The sequence below is a fragment of the Myotis yumanensis genome, unplaced genomic scaffold, assembly GCF_028538775.1.
Source record: "Myotis yumanensis isolate MYYU_CA2020_CCGP unplaced genomic scaffold, mMyoYum1.0.hap1 SCAF_5, whole genome shotgun sequence".
NCBI classification, from domain to species: Eukaryota; Metazoa; Chordata; class Mammalia; order Chiroptera; family Vespertilionidae; genus Myotis; species Myotis yumanensis.
The window spans coordinates 94,719,977-94,733,348 of record NW_027223756.1 but is presented as its reverse complement, the minus strand read 5'-3'; the positions used below and the strand labels follow the sequence as shown (position 1 = coordinate 94,733,348).

The 13,372-nt window shown below is 55.9% G+C and overlaps 1 protein-coding gene across 1 annotated transcript in view; it reads left to right on the top strand.

Moving 5' to 3' along the window:
* LOXL2 (lysyl oxidase like 2) overlaps positions 1–13,372 on the top strand; it is a 106,518-nt gene that overhangs the window by 64,496 nt on the left and 28,650 nt on the right. The window contains exons 4-6 of the mRNA XM_070416596.1: positions 1,932–2,143; positions 7,959–8,181; positions 12,379–12,562. Coding sequence (XP_070272697.1) covers positions 1,932–2,143; positions 7,959–8,181; positions 12,379–12,562 — 619 coding nt within the window. The remainder of the gene's footprint in view (positions 1–1,931; positions 2,144–7,958; positions 8,182–12,378; positions 12,563–13,372) is intronic.

The window sequence follows — 13,372 nt, the reverse complement described above, 5'->3', positions numbered from 1 at the left end:
GAATCACAGTCACCCACACATACACACACACACAGAATCACAGTCACACACACACACACACACACATAGAATCACAGTCACCGACACATACACACACACACACAGAATCACAGTCACCGACACATACACACACACACAGAATCACAGTCACCCACACATACACACATACACAGAATCACAGTCACCCACACATACACACACACACAGAATCACAGTCATACACACACACACACACACAGAATCACAGTCATGCACGCACACACACACAGAATCACAGTCCCCACACATACACACATACACAGAATCACAGTCACCCACACATACACACACACACACAGAATCACAGTCACCGACACATACACACACACACAGAATCACAGTCACCCACACATACACACACACAGAATCACAGTCACCGACACATACACACACACACAGAATCACAGTCACCCACACATACACACACACATAGAATCACAGTCACACACACACACACACACACACACATAGAATCACAGTCACCGACACATACACACACACACACAGAATCACAGTCACCGACACATACACACACACACAGAATCACAGTCACCCACACATACACACACACACACAATCAGTCACCGACACATACACACACACACACACAGAATCACAGTCACCGACACATACACACACACACAGAATCACAGTCACCGACACATACACACACACACACAGAATCACAGTCATGCACGCACACACACACACAGAATCACAGTCACCCACACATACACACACACAGAATCACAGTCACACACACACACACACATACACACACAGAATCACAGTCACCGACACATACACACACACACAGAATCACAGTCACCCACACATACACACACACACACAATCACAGTCACCGACACATACACACACACACACAGAATCACAGTCACCGACACATACACACACACACAGAATCACAGTCACCCACACATACTCACACACACAGAATCACAGTCATACACACACACACACACACACACAGAATCACAGTCATGCACGCACACACACACACAGAATCACAGTCACCCACACACACACACACACAGAATCACAGTCACACACACATACACACACAGAATCACAGTCACCGACACATACACACACACACAGAATCACAGTCACCCACACATACACACACACACAGAATCACAGTCACACACACACACACACACACATAGAATCACAGTCACCGACACATACACACACACACACACACAGAATCACAGTCACCGACACATACACACACACACAGAATCACAGTCACCCACACATACACACACACACACACAGAATCACAGTCACCGACACATACACACACACACACAGAATCACAGTCACCCACACATACACACACACAGAATCACAGTCACCCACACATACACACACACAGAATCACAGTCACCCACACACACACACACACAGAATCAGACTCCCCCCCCCACACACACACATAGAATCACACACAGTCATGCACACACACAGTCACACACATGCATGCACACATATGCTTTAGAGTAAATACAAAACCCAAATTAGTTACAATGTAGAACGTGAAAATTCAAAGAGCACGTTCTCTCTCCTGCTGTAGTTCGAGAGCCTGCAGGAGGGCTGCCTCTCCCTCCAGGCTTTGTGGTGGGACATGGGAGAGGCTGCTGGGCCCTCCTAGTCTCCTGATGGCCCAGGTCGCCCCTGCTCCCTCTCCTCGGGTCCCCGCAGTCACACTGCCTCCCATGCGACGCTTTATCACCGCGGCCTTGTGCTGTGTGCTCTTGGGCAGTGCCCGTGGCCCCTGCAGCGCCCGAGGGTGGAGGAAGCTTGCCGAGACCCCTCTCCACACCGGGCCAGGAAGGTAACCATGTCCTTCGGTGCCTCCTCCTTCCCAGAACCTGAACATCCAGGTGGAGGACATCCGGATCCGAGCCATCCTCTCCGCCTACCGCAAGCGCACCCCGGTGACGGAGGGCTACGTGGAGGTGAAGGAGGGCAAGGCCTGGAAGCAGATCTGTGACAAGCACTGGACGGACAAGAACTCCCGCGTGGTCTGCGGCATGTTCGGCTTCCCTGGGGAGAAGACTTACAACACCAAAGTGTACAAGTAAGAGGCCCCCCCAAAGCACTGTTTCCTGGGGGGTTGCCACTCTGTGAAGAGAAGGCTCCTGCGGTGGGGCTCTGCCAGCGGCTGTCAGTACAGGCCTGGCCGCTGGGGAACTCACACTCCTGTGGATGCAGAGGCGGCGGGGGAGGGGGGGGGGGTGCAGGGCGTGTGCAGGGGGGCGGGCGGGGGTGGGTGTCAGTGCCGACAGCCAGCTCCGTGACCACTGGGGCCAAACCAGGACAGCACCAACTTAAGAAATGTTTACTTGCCCTCAGTAAATGATTAGTTTGAAAAATCTGGAACTCGCAGAAACTGTTAGGAAATTCGATCAGTTACACCAATCCCAGTGAAATCTTATAGTTTAGTTATGGTTTCCAAAGTTAATATCTCCCACAGGGAAAGGAGCAGATAATAACAGGACTTCGAGTAGTTCGCCCGGTGAAGGGCTTCACCCCGTGACAGGCGGGGGGCCGGGACCTGGGTGGGAGTGGGCCTTCCTGTCTCCTCCTCTTATGGTGACTGGCTTACTGAGGGCTGACCGTGAGCCGGGCCTGTTCTTAGCCATTGATCCTCACAGCGCCAGGAATTAGGGGTCGATTTTACAGTCGAGGAAAGGAAGTCAGGGAGGAAAGTGGCAGATCTAAGATCCAAGCCCCCATCTCCAGCGACGGGGTCCAAACTCTTTCCTTTCAAGCCAGAGGAAGTCAGGAGACGTGGGACCCAGACCCAGCGCCCCCTCCAGATCCCCGGGGTCAGGGCAGACTGCAGGTCCTGGGCTTGGCTTGGCTGTTTTGGGTCAGAGTCCCCAGCCCACCATGAGGCTGAGTGCTGGTGGCTGAGCGGCTCCGCTGGGCAGGCTCACCGCCCCGCTAGGGGTGAGCCTTGTGGTGATCCCCACCCCAGACACCCTCAGATGTGGCCCAGACTTTCCTGTTTGCAGTGGGGTTCCCGGCCTCTGAATACTTTGGAGAATTCCTGCCAGCTGGCCAGCTTCCTCCCTGGAGACACCTTCTCAGCTTTTCCTACCATTGGAGCCAAGACAAGCAAACCCCACCCACCCCTACCCCCCACCCCAACCAGCTCCCATCTGGCTGCCCCACAGTACCCCAGCTGACAACTGGTCTGAGTCCAGTGCCGGGCCTGGGAAGGCTGCCATCAGCCCTGCCCAGGGCAGGACGGGGTCCCTGAGGCCGGCAGCATGTGCCTGTTCAAAGGCGTTTGAAAGCCATCTCCCCAACTGTGGCCAGTCCAGAGTCCTTTTCCTGATTTTGAGGAGGGAGCTCAGATCTATGTCGGCAGCAGATTCTCTCACGTGCTGGTTTTAAACCTGCCTCCCTGAACCTCCCACCCAGGCTGAGTCTGTGCCTTTGCTCTTTCAAATGAGGGCAGAAGAGGGCTTCAAGGCTGGGAGCATCCGGGTGCTGGCGGGTGGTATTTTGGCCTCAGACTGCTGCAAACCAGCTCCTCCCTTGGACCTCCAGCTGGAGGTGGTGTGGAGGGCAGGAGCACGGGCTAAAACTTCGGCGGGTCTCTGCTGTTTTGTGTTCGTCTCTGGGACTCCGCTGACAGCTGGGCCCCAGAAGAGAAGGTGCGCTGGGGAAAGTGTTCTGTGCCTCGGTGATGCTGTGAGGGGTTGAGATGGCAGCCAGCTGGAGAAAGCTGTTAGCAAAGGGCATGGGGCAGCCTCAGAGGTCACCCGATCCCAGCCCTCTGTCTGCACGATGAGAGACCCAGGCCTGAGGACAGTGGATTTGGGGGTCACAGAGCCCTCTTCTGCCAGAGTCCACAGGGCTACTCGGGAGTGCTGTCCACATTGCTACCTCCACCTGCAGACCTGCTCCAGCTCTGGCCCCTCGGCCCCGGCTCCCACCACGGGCCTTGCTGTTATGTCAGAGCTGGAGCAGGGCTGGCTTGAGGGTGGGGTGTCTGTGAGCCTGCTCAGAAGTTGAGGAAAACTGGGAGCCAGAGAGAGGGTCACCCCCCGCATGGTCCCTGAATCTGAGGCCAGTCACATCTTTCCCATTTCCCTTGGCCCTTCCTAGCCGGCCAGGGGAAGCGGCTTCCCAGGGGAGCCTTCCACTCTGGGAAGGAAATTGTTTTCAAAGTAATTGCGTCTGGGATGGTGTTGGTAATCTCTCTGCATGCACCAGGCCCCTAAGGGGCTTGGCAGCCCTGGAGACTCACCAGGGCCACGGCCAAGGCTCTCCACCCTGGCTCCCTCCGCAGACCTGCAGGCCTGGTGGCCACTCAGAGTCTCCCCAAGGCTGGACTGCAGCTCTTCCTCAGCCTCTGCCAGCCACCCCGTCCTCCAAGTCAGAGGCACCTAGGAAGGTACCCACGTGTCCCCAGAGGCCCCTGCACCCAAAGACTCACTCAAGATGGAGTCCAGGGCTCCCCAACATGGGCTGCTTTGCTGTGAGCTTTCTGCTCTGGCCTCAGGGTGGGGCGGGGCTTCGTAGCCTCAGGGCCCATCCAGGGGCAGGAGCATTTTGTATTGTAGTTTTTTCTTTTTCGCCTGAAAGCAGGATCCCACTATTGATACCAATTTTTGACACAAGCAGGAATTCTGCGTCCAGCACTGCATCTGGGAGAGTGGAAGGGCTCTGCTTGGCTGGTTGGCTGAAATGCCAGCCTCCTTTCGTTTCAGGTAGAGGAAGGAATTCAAAATATTAATGTCAGAAACTTCCAAACCTGTGGAGAATTTTAATGGGTTTATTTGAGCCAGACTGATGACATTTGCCAGGAAGCAAAATCTCAACGGATTGAGAAAATGCTGTGTAGAATGGCAGTCTTACAGCTTATTTTATACATTAGAATAAAAGGAGAAGATGTAAGGAGGGTTACATGAAATCCGTTGTTGGTAGATGTAAGGAGGGTTACATGAAATCCGTTGTTGGAGAAAGCAAAGCAGGGAAATCTTTGCCATTGGGTGGAATGAAGAGGCAAGTGCTTTTACATTGCGGGTACAGGACAGTTAACAACTCATGTTTCCAGCACATAGAGAGAGTATCTGGGCAACAGGGTAACAATGAGGGGTTCTGTGGTCTCACACACTGGTGCAGCGGGTGTGCCCTGAGGGGTCTGGAAAGGAGATGACGCTGATAGTCTAAGGGTCTGTTATCTTAGATGCACAGAGACAATAGACCGGCTCACTTAGGTAAAGACTGACCTTTGTCAGGGACACAGGGACAGGATGTGACTGCCCTCCACGATCAGCTTTTAGGGCTTTTAGGTTGGAGAAGACAAAGGAGGGAGGAATCTGTAGGATTGGATAAAAAGCATAAGGAACAGACACACACTTCTTTTTCAGGTGGGTACAGGACAGCTAGCAGTCAGCAATAGTGCAATAACAATAACAATGAGGAAATCTGTGGTCTCTGCTCTGGTGGGTGGTTATGCCCTGAGGAGTCTGGGGATGAGGAGGGGGGTTTACCCCGACATTCCAAGGGTGTGTTAAGGTGGATGCAAAGACAATAGACAGGCTCGATTAAGGTAAAGATTGACCTTTGTCAGGGAAGATACCGGCCTAGGAAATGACTACCTTTCCTGACCCACTTTTCGCTAGAAAGTTCATTTCGGACTGTATGGTTACTTTACAGTAGATCGCAGGCCTCCCCTGAGCCTGTCAGGTTTAGTATGTGGCCCTTTTCATCCACACCTACTTCCAAAGTGTGTAATTGGAACCGACGTGCTCAGCAGCTGGCAGAATTCCTGGGAAAGCAGGGTTCCCCATGGCTGGGAGGGAGCCAGCAGGACTTTTTATTTTTAATTGAATCAGGCCAGCCATAGAATGGACAGTTCTTTCTCAAGCGGGCTTCCCATCCCTGCCAATGGCTCTCCCCTAGCTCCGGTCCCTCTCCAATCCCTGGGCCTGGAGTGGGCTGCCCACCCATCCTCCCCAGCGCTCCTCTGCACCCCCCGGGGCCTGTCTAGGGTGAATCATGAGGGAGGGGTGGGTGCTGCCGATGGGAGCCTGTGGAGGGTCAGGGTGCATTACTGTGAGCTGACGTAAGAGGGAGGCCGGGCTGTCTGGGGAGGCGGCAGCATTCAGCACGTCTATTCCTGGCAGAGCTGGTGTTTCCTGAAAGCTGAGAGCAAGGATTCTCCAAGCCGCTGGAGCTGACCAATCCTCGTGCAGCTGACCCGAGCGTGCTCTCTTTCCTGATGTGGGGGTGTCATGGGGAACACGCTGGAGGCTGAGGTTCCAAGTGCAGGGCCTGCAGGAAGTGGGGCGGGGCAGAGGTTCCCAGAATTATCAACAGTCCCCCTGGGTGGCTGCAGCTCCGCTGAGCACACATCCAGAATTTTCCCGAACAGTCCTGGTTTCAAAGATTCCGTGCCATTGCGCCCACAAGCATACTAGAATTGTTACAAGTCTCAATTTTTGGTTAAGGAAAGATATGGGTGGTGGCCGTAAGGTTTTTCCTCCCTCTGTGTTCACATCCCATCCACTTTGAGACAAAGCAGGAACTCCCAGGCCTGCCGGACCCTCAGGGACAGGACCTCGCTCTGTCCACTCCGGGGGCCAGGCCGCCCAGGGCCCCTCTGAGCAGCCAGCACCGATGCATCTATCCCTCTGCCATCTCCCTGGGGTCTGGCAAGCTGGGACGAGCACACGGACCCCGCTGCGCTAGGACAGTGTGAGACGACAGGGGTCCTCTCGGCACTCCACCTTCACAAATCGCGCCATTATTCAAGCCCAGTTCAACCCTACCCTCTGTGAAGTCGTCCCTTGTCACTGCAGCCGCCCTTCTCTCCTCTCTTCCTTTTCTGCTTTACCCAGTACAGTCTTATTTATCTTACAAACACGTATGTAGCATTTCCAATGTGTTGGACACCGGTGCTCAGGGCTTTCTGAGTATTAACTCATTTAATTTTCCTAACGGTCTTATCGAGGGGATCCTAATGCTACTTCTAACTTGGAGATGGGGAAACTGGGCACAGTACCCTGTCTGGTAACCAGTTCATTGCTCAGTGATAGCTACTGTTTTAGAAAAAGCTTGGACTCCCTCCCCTGCCTTCCAGAAAAAGGTGCTGCAGTAAGAGCCTGCTTGGACGAGGTGTGGAGACAAGCAGCCCCTCTGGTCCCGGGTGGAGGGTTGATGAGGTCTGTGGCTGAGTTTCATCACCATTATAATATTTTTATCAAGCAAACTGTACTTCAATTCAGCAGAAGGCGTAACGCTAGACTGTCCTCATTGGATTTGCATCGTTTGGGATCTTGTATATCATCAGGAGAGAGCTTAATAATCAAGCTGTACTGCTCATTGACAAAGGGAAATAAACGCAGGGGAAGACAACAAATGTTGAAATTATCTGGGCAATACAGCTTTATGTATTTATCTTACAAATTTAGAGAGAGAGAGAGAGAGAGATTGGTTGCCTCCTGTACATGCCCTGACCGGGGACTGAACCCACAACCTAGGTATGTACCCTGATGGGTCTCATCTCTTTTAGATCCCTTTTGCATTTTGTGTTTATAGGCTTTGGTATCATCTCACTATACCGAGTCAGTCCCTAGTCTTCTAGCTGCCTGGCGGGCAGGAGGCCACGTCCCTTCCCAGATTCTGCCCCCCCCCCCCAGTGCCCAGTGCAGAGCCGGTGTGCGGGGCACTTGCAGACGAGCTGTGCGGATCCCCTTCCATGAAGCCGGCTGAGCTCCAGGAGCAGAGACCATGCCCACCAGTCCCCCCAGCAAGTTCCCAGAAGCCAGCACAGCGGCTGGCCCCGGGCAGGTGCCCAATGCCCAAGTGCAGAAGGAATGAGGGGTGGGTGCCAGGACCCCCAGTCACCTGCCCCGTCCGGCCCTCTGCAGAATGTTCGCGGCCCGGAAGAAGCCACGCTACTGGCGGTTCTCCATGGACTGCACGGGCACGGAGGCCCACATCTCCAGCTGCAAGCTGGGCCCACAGGTGACGCGGGACCCCGTGAAGAACGTCACCTGTGAGAATGGGCTGCCGGCAGTGGTGAGCTGCGTGCCTGGCCAGGTCTTCAGCCCCGATGGACCTTCCAGATTCCGGAAAGCCTACAAGCCAGAGGTAAGGATGGGGCCGGAGTCTGGCCACGGGGCGCCTGGGTGTTGGGGGTGGTGGTGGCGGTTAAAGGAACAGACAGGGATCCCCAGGAGAGAGTGAGGAGAGCCAGCCCCAACTCAGACTCCCTTTCTAGAGGTCAGGGCCGGCCTCACCGACAGCCACTTCCAGGTGTGACAGGCAGCTGGGCCCTGCCCCCAATCATTAGCACCCCTTCCACCACCGCCGCCCCACTCTGAGACCCAGTCCCCTCTGTGAGACAAATACCAGGCGAGCGGAGTGCCTGGTTACCCACACGGTTCTTCTGCACAGCCCCTGGAGGACAAATGCTCTAGGGCTTTTGGAAATGCGCTACAACCCTCAGAAGCACGTGGCATGAGCTACATAGGTTTTCAAGCATATTTTTGGTTTATTTTGCAACAGAAAGGATTACAATTTTTAAAAGCTCTCACAAAGATAGGAAATGAAAACCTGCCATTACCATACGTATGTTTGTGCACCAGCACCTGTGAGTGTGTGAGTGTGTGTGCTTGTACATGTGTGTGCATGTGTGTGAGTGTGTTCAGAGACGGAAGTGGGGAGGGGCAGTGGTTCTCAGAATTATCAACAGTCCTCCTGGGTAGCTCTTATACTAATAAAAGGGTAATATGCTAATTAGACCAGGAGACCTTCCGGACTTCCTTCTGGACAAAACCATGGTGGCGGGGCCAAGGCAGAGGCGATTAGGGGTGATCAGGCCATCAGGGAAAGGCAGTTGGGGGCGAGCAGGCTGGCAGAGGGGGGGCAGTTGGGGCCATCAGGCTGACGGTGGGGGGAGGCAGTTGGGGGTGCGCAGGCCAGCAAGCAGAGTGGTTAGGGGCAATCTGGCAGGCAGGCAGGTGAGCGGTTAGGAGCCAGTGGTCCTGGATTTCGAGAGGTATGTCCAACTGCCGGTTTAGGCCCGATTCCCCCCGAGGGGTCCCAGATTGGAGAGAGTGCAGGCCGGGCTGAGGAACACCCTCCCCCCCCCCCGCCCCGTCTCCCCCCCCCCCCCCCCCCCGCATGAATTTTGTGCACCAGGCCACTAGTACTAGTATAAATGAACATCCCATTTCAACAGACTGGTTTCCTGGGACAAGAGAACTATCCCAAACAGGGCAGGCTTGGCGCTTCCCTGAAGAGAGAGTGCACTTCTATTTCCCTCAAGAATCAGGGAGAAACTTTCCTTGTTCCTGCTCTTCTTTTTTCCTATGTCCACCAATGGGTCCCTGGGACCTGCATGTTCATGGGGACCGGGGTTGGGAATAGTGGGTGGGAAATCGCACATGCAAGAGGAGAGGGAGAGGTGGAAACGAGCACTGAGCACTTATTAGGGAATGAGTCCCTGTGCCAGATAAAACCTTGGAACTTAGGAATTAGGTGGCTGGACAGAGGTGAGCTCCAAGCCAGCTCTGACCACGGCAGAGGTAGGAGGAGGGGGAAAGGTGATGATGGGGGCAGATGGTGTGTCCAGGCAGTGGGGCCAGAGCAGACCCTCCCAAACCTGGCAGGTTTTGTTGACCGAGGCAGCTTCATTCCCTCCCCTTCCCCCTCTCCTTGCCCCCCTGTCTCTCCTCTCCGAGCTCTCCAATTGCCCCTCCCCACCCACATCAATGACCTGCTTTGGGAAAAGGGGTAACAACACATTCACCCTGAAAGGGAAACCAGGACAGAAGACAATAAAGCATACTGGGGTCCCTCCCACACTGGGGCCCCTCCCACACTGGGTCCCTCCCACACTGGTGCCCCTCTCACACTGGGGCCCCGCCCACAATACACTGGTGCCCCTCTCACACTGGAGCCCCCCCCACACTGGGGCCCCTCCCACACTGGGGCCCCTCCCACACTGGGGCCCCGCCCACACTGGGGCCCCGCCCACAATACACTGGTGCCCCTCTCACACTGGAGCCCCCCCCCACACTGGGGCCCCTCCCACACTGGGGCCCCTCCCACACTGGGGCCCCGCCCACACTGGGGCCCCGCCCACAATACACTGGTGCCCCTCTCACACTGGAGCCCCCCCCACACTGGGGCCCCTCCCACACTGGGGCCCCTCCCACACTGGGGCCCCGCCCACACTGGGGCCCCGCCCACACTGGGGGTGGAGTGTTTGGACAAAAGAAGAGGCCTTCAAGGAAAGGGGTGAAGTGAGTATTGCAGCCCAGCATCAACCAGAGGGCCCCCCACAGGGGCCTCCAAAGTGTACAAACCTGACCACACAGGTGTGCAGCCCTGCGACCCCTGGACAGTGCCCGCACCCCTGCCCCCCGCTGTCCACCACCCACCCACCCCCACCCCACCCCCGCACTTGGGCCCCTGCCATGTGATTTCATGGCCACATCCTTTGTGTGGCCTCAGCCTGAGCCTCTGAGCTTTCCTCATGTGTCCGATCCCAGGTCCTACTGTTTGGAAATTCCTCTTACTATGTGGGTTAAAGCAGATGAATCAAGTTCATACCAAACCAATTAAAAAAGCAAAAAGGCAAGGGAGCCTTACATCACATTTTCCCTTGGTTCCTCTCTTCCCTCCAGGGCCCGCTGACTCGGCCTGGCCACTGCAGGCTGTGGCGAGGCTGCTGGCGCTCTGCCTCCACTGAGCGTGGGTCAGGGATGGCCCGCTCCCTGGGAAGGGGCTGGCATCCAGCCAGACAGCTTGGGAAGGGAGGTGGGAGAAGCGAGGGTCATAGGCCGCAGGGAACGGGCTGGAGCCAGCAGTGTTACTGTTTTGCTAGAATTAGAGCTCCTGAAGCCAGTGGGCATTTTGCACCCACCCCGTCCCGTTTTTTGTCTCCCTAGTGGCAGGGTCCAAGCAGTCCCTGCAAGCTGTAGAACTGGGTGCTGTCACAGCACCCCACCCTGCCATGGCAGCGCGAGGCGCAGTTAGTGGGGGAAAGAGATGTGACCGAGTGGGAACCTCGGCTGGAGGATGGAGACACAGGGTTTTGTCTGACCCCTGGGCCCTCAAGGTGGTTGGTGTATATGTGAATGTTTAAAAACCTCCACCTCCAGCCCTGGCCTGTGTGGTTCAGTGGGTTGGGCGTCATCCTGTGCACCAAAAGATTGCTGGCTCGATTCTGGGTCAGGGAACATGCCCAAGGAAGGGGAATGCAGGAGGCAGTCAATTGATGGTCAGCTCTCACATCAATGTTTCTTTCTCTCTCTCTTTCTCTTCCTCTTTCTTACTCTCTTTCTAAAATCAATTTTTGAAAAAATATATTAAAAACACCACTGCAACCAGGCCTGCTTTGGCTGGGCCATCGGTGGGGTAGGGATGGGGTGAAGGGAGCCCCGGGCTGAGGATTACACAGGCCAGAGTGGAACAATGACGGGTCTGATCCAACACACATGGAACAGCTGCGCAGTCACCCCTTACTCCCTCTGTGTTGAATCAAACGAGAGTCAACAGAGCCCCGAAGCCTTCGGAGTCCCCACCCCAACACACATGTACAGGTACACACACGCATGCACACCCAAGCATGCACAGAAGCTGTTGCAGACCAGGGTGTGTGGGCAGATGGGGTCAGATGACCCGGCTCCCATCTCCTAAGGTGTGGTCCAGTGGGTTGCGACGCTGGTGGAGAGAGGCTCTGACTCCTACGCAATGAAGCAGACCCCATAGGTGATCAGGCTTCCAGGCTGCCAGTGAGCGTCAGGGGTGTTTAATCTGTAACCGCCCACCCTGTCTGCATCTTCCGAAGAGTGGGGCCCATTGAACTTGAGTGGGTCAAGACTGAGAGCGGTGGCCAGGCAGGGCCCTGCTTTTACAAGGCTGTTACATGGATGGAATGACATCCATCTGGGGTCTGCAGACTTGGGGGTAGGAGCTTCTTTCTGTAGCTCTAAAGCTTGAGGTTCTGGATGAGGGGGTGGAGGGAAGGGCTGGTGGCAAGGTCCTGGAGCCAGGCATGGTTTGGGGGACCAGCTGATGAGGGTCCCGATGGGCTCCCCAGTGGCCCAGAACTAAAACGCCATAAGAGACCGCCAAGCAGAGCCGACCTTCAGAGTGAGTGTCCTGGCCACACACACACACACACACACACACACACACACACACCTAGGACAGTTTTAGCTCCTGGCCCTGGTGCCTGGGCTTGGGGTGGGCAGTTAGGAAGGGAGGGGGTGGGCAGTGACTGCCCGCTGAACGTGCATCAGCCTCCACACTCATCAGAATCGTGTGTCTCTTCAGCAGCCCCTCGTGCGGTTGAGAGGTGGTGCCAACATCGGGGAGGGCCGCGTGGAGGTGCTCAAGAACGGCGAATGGGGTACCATCTGTGATGACAAGTGGGACCTGGTGTCTGCCAGCGTGGTCTGCCGAGAGCTGGGCTTTGGGAGTGCCAAAGAGGCCATCACTGGCTCCCGGCTGGGCCAAGGTAAGGAGTGGGAGGACATGCGGTGGCCTCTCTCCACGGGGACCATGGCAGAGGAGCCCAGCACGGCTGGCTGCAGGGGCTTCCCTGGCTCTCCTTGTGTCTCCTCCTGCCCCCAGCGGCTGCTTGTCTTAGAGACTCGCAGGCCTCTCCCTGGGTGGTCAGAGCTGGAAGGGCCTTAGGGAAACTGAGTCCCCATGTTCCGGATTTGGAAGCTGAGACCCAAAGAAGGGAGATGAGACAACATATTAGCCATCAATGAGTAACAGGGGTCTCCCAACCCCTAACCCAGGGCTCCCACTGCCCCACTGGGCAACTGGAATCTTGGGAGGGTCCTCCAGGAGAGGGCCTCAGGGTTCCTCAGGCTGTGGACGACCCCGGGCACAAAGGAACCCCCGATGTCCTCTTACTCTCCCACTCCGCACAGCCCCACAAACCTCCCTGCCTCCACACACTGGGAACATGATGCCCCTATCCGATGTCACGGGATGCTAAGGAGAAGGGGCCTGGTTTTTATTAAGTGTCCTGAACAAATGTTCTGTTTGAGCAAAGAACAAAACACAAGGGACTTTCAAGCTGAGAGCAACGTTGTGGACGTGACATGACAACACAACAGAGCGTCCCTTCCCGCCCGGCCCATGAAGGCCACTGACCCGTGCGGGCCCTGGGTCTTCAGAAGGAGGCCCTTCACCCAGACACTGCAGCCCAGTGAGTGCCCAGCCTCTCCTGGGAACTGTGGGCTGAGCAGGGGAGCAGCCCTCAGTGCTGACCTGCAGGGTGGCTGCAGTGCCCCTGGCTGGAGGGCCGGGGAGG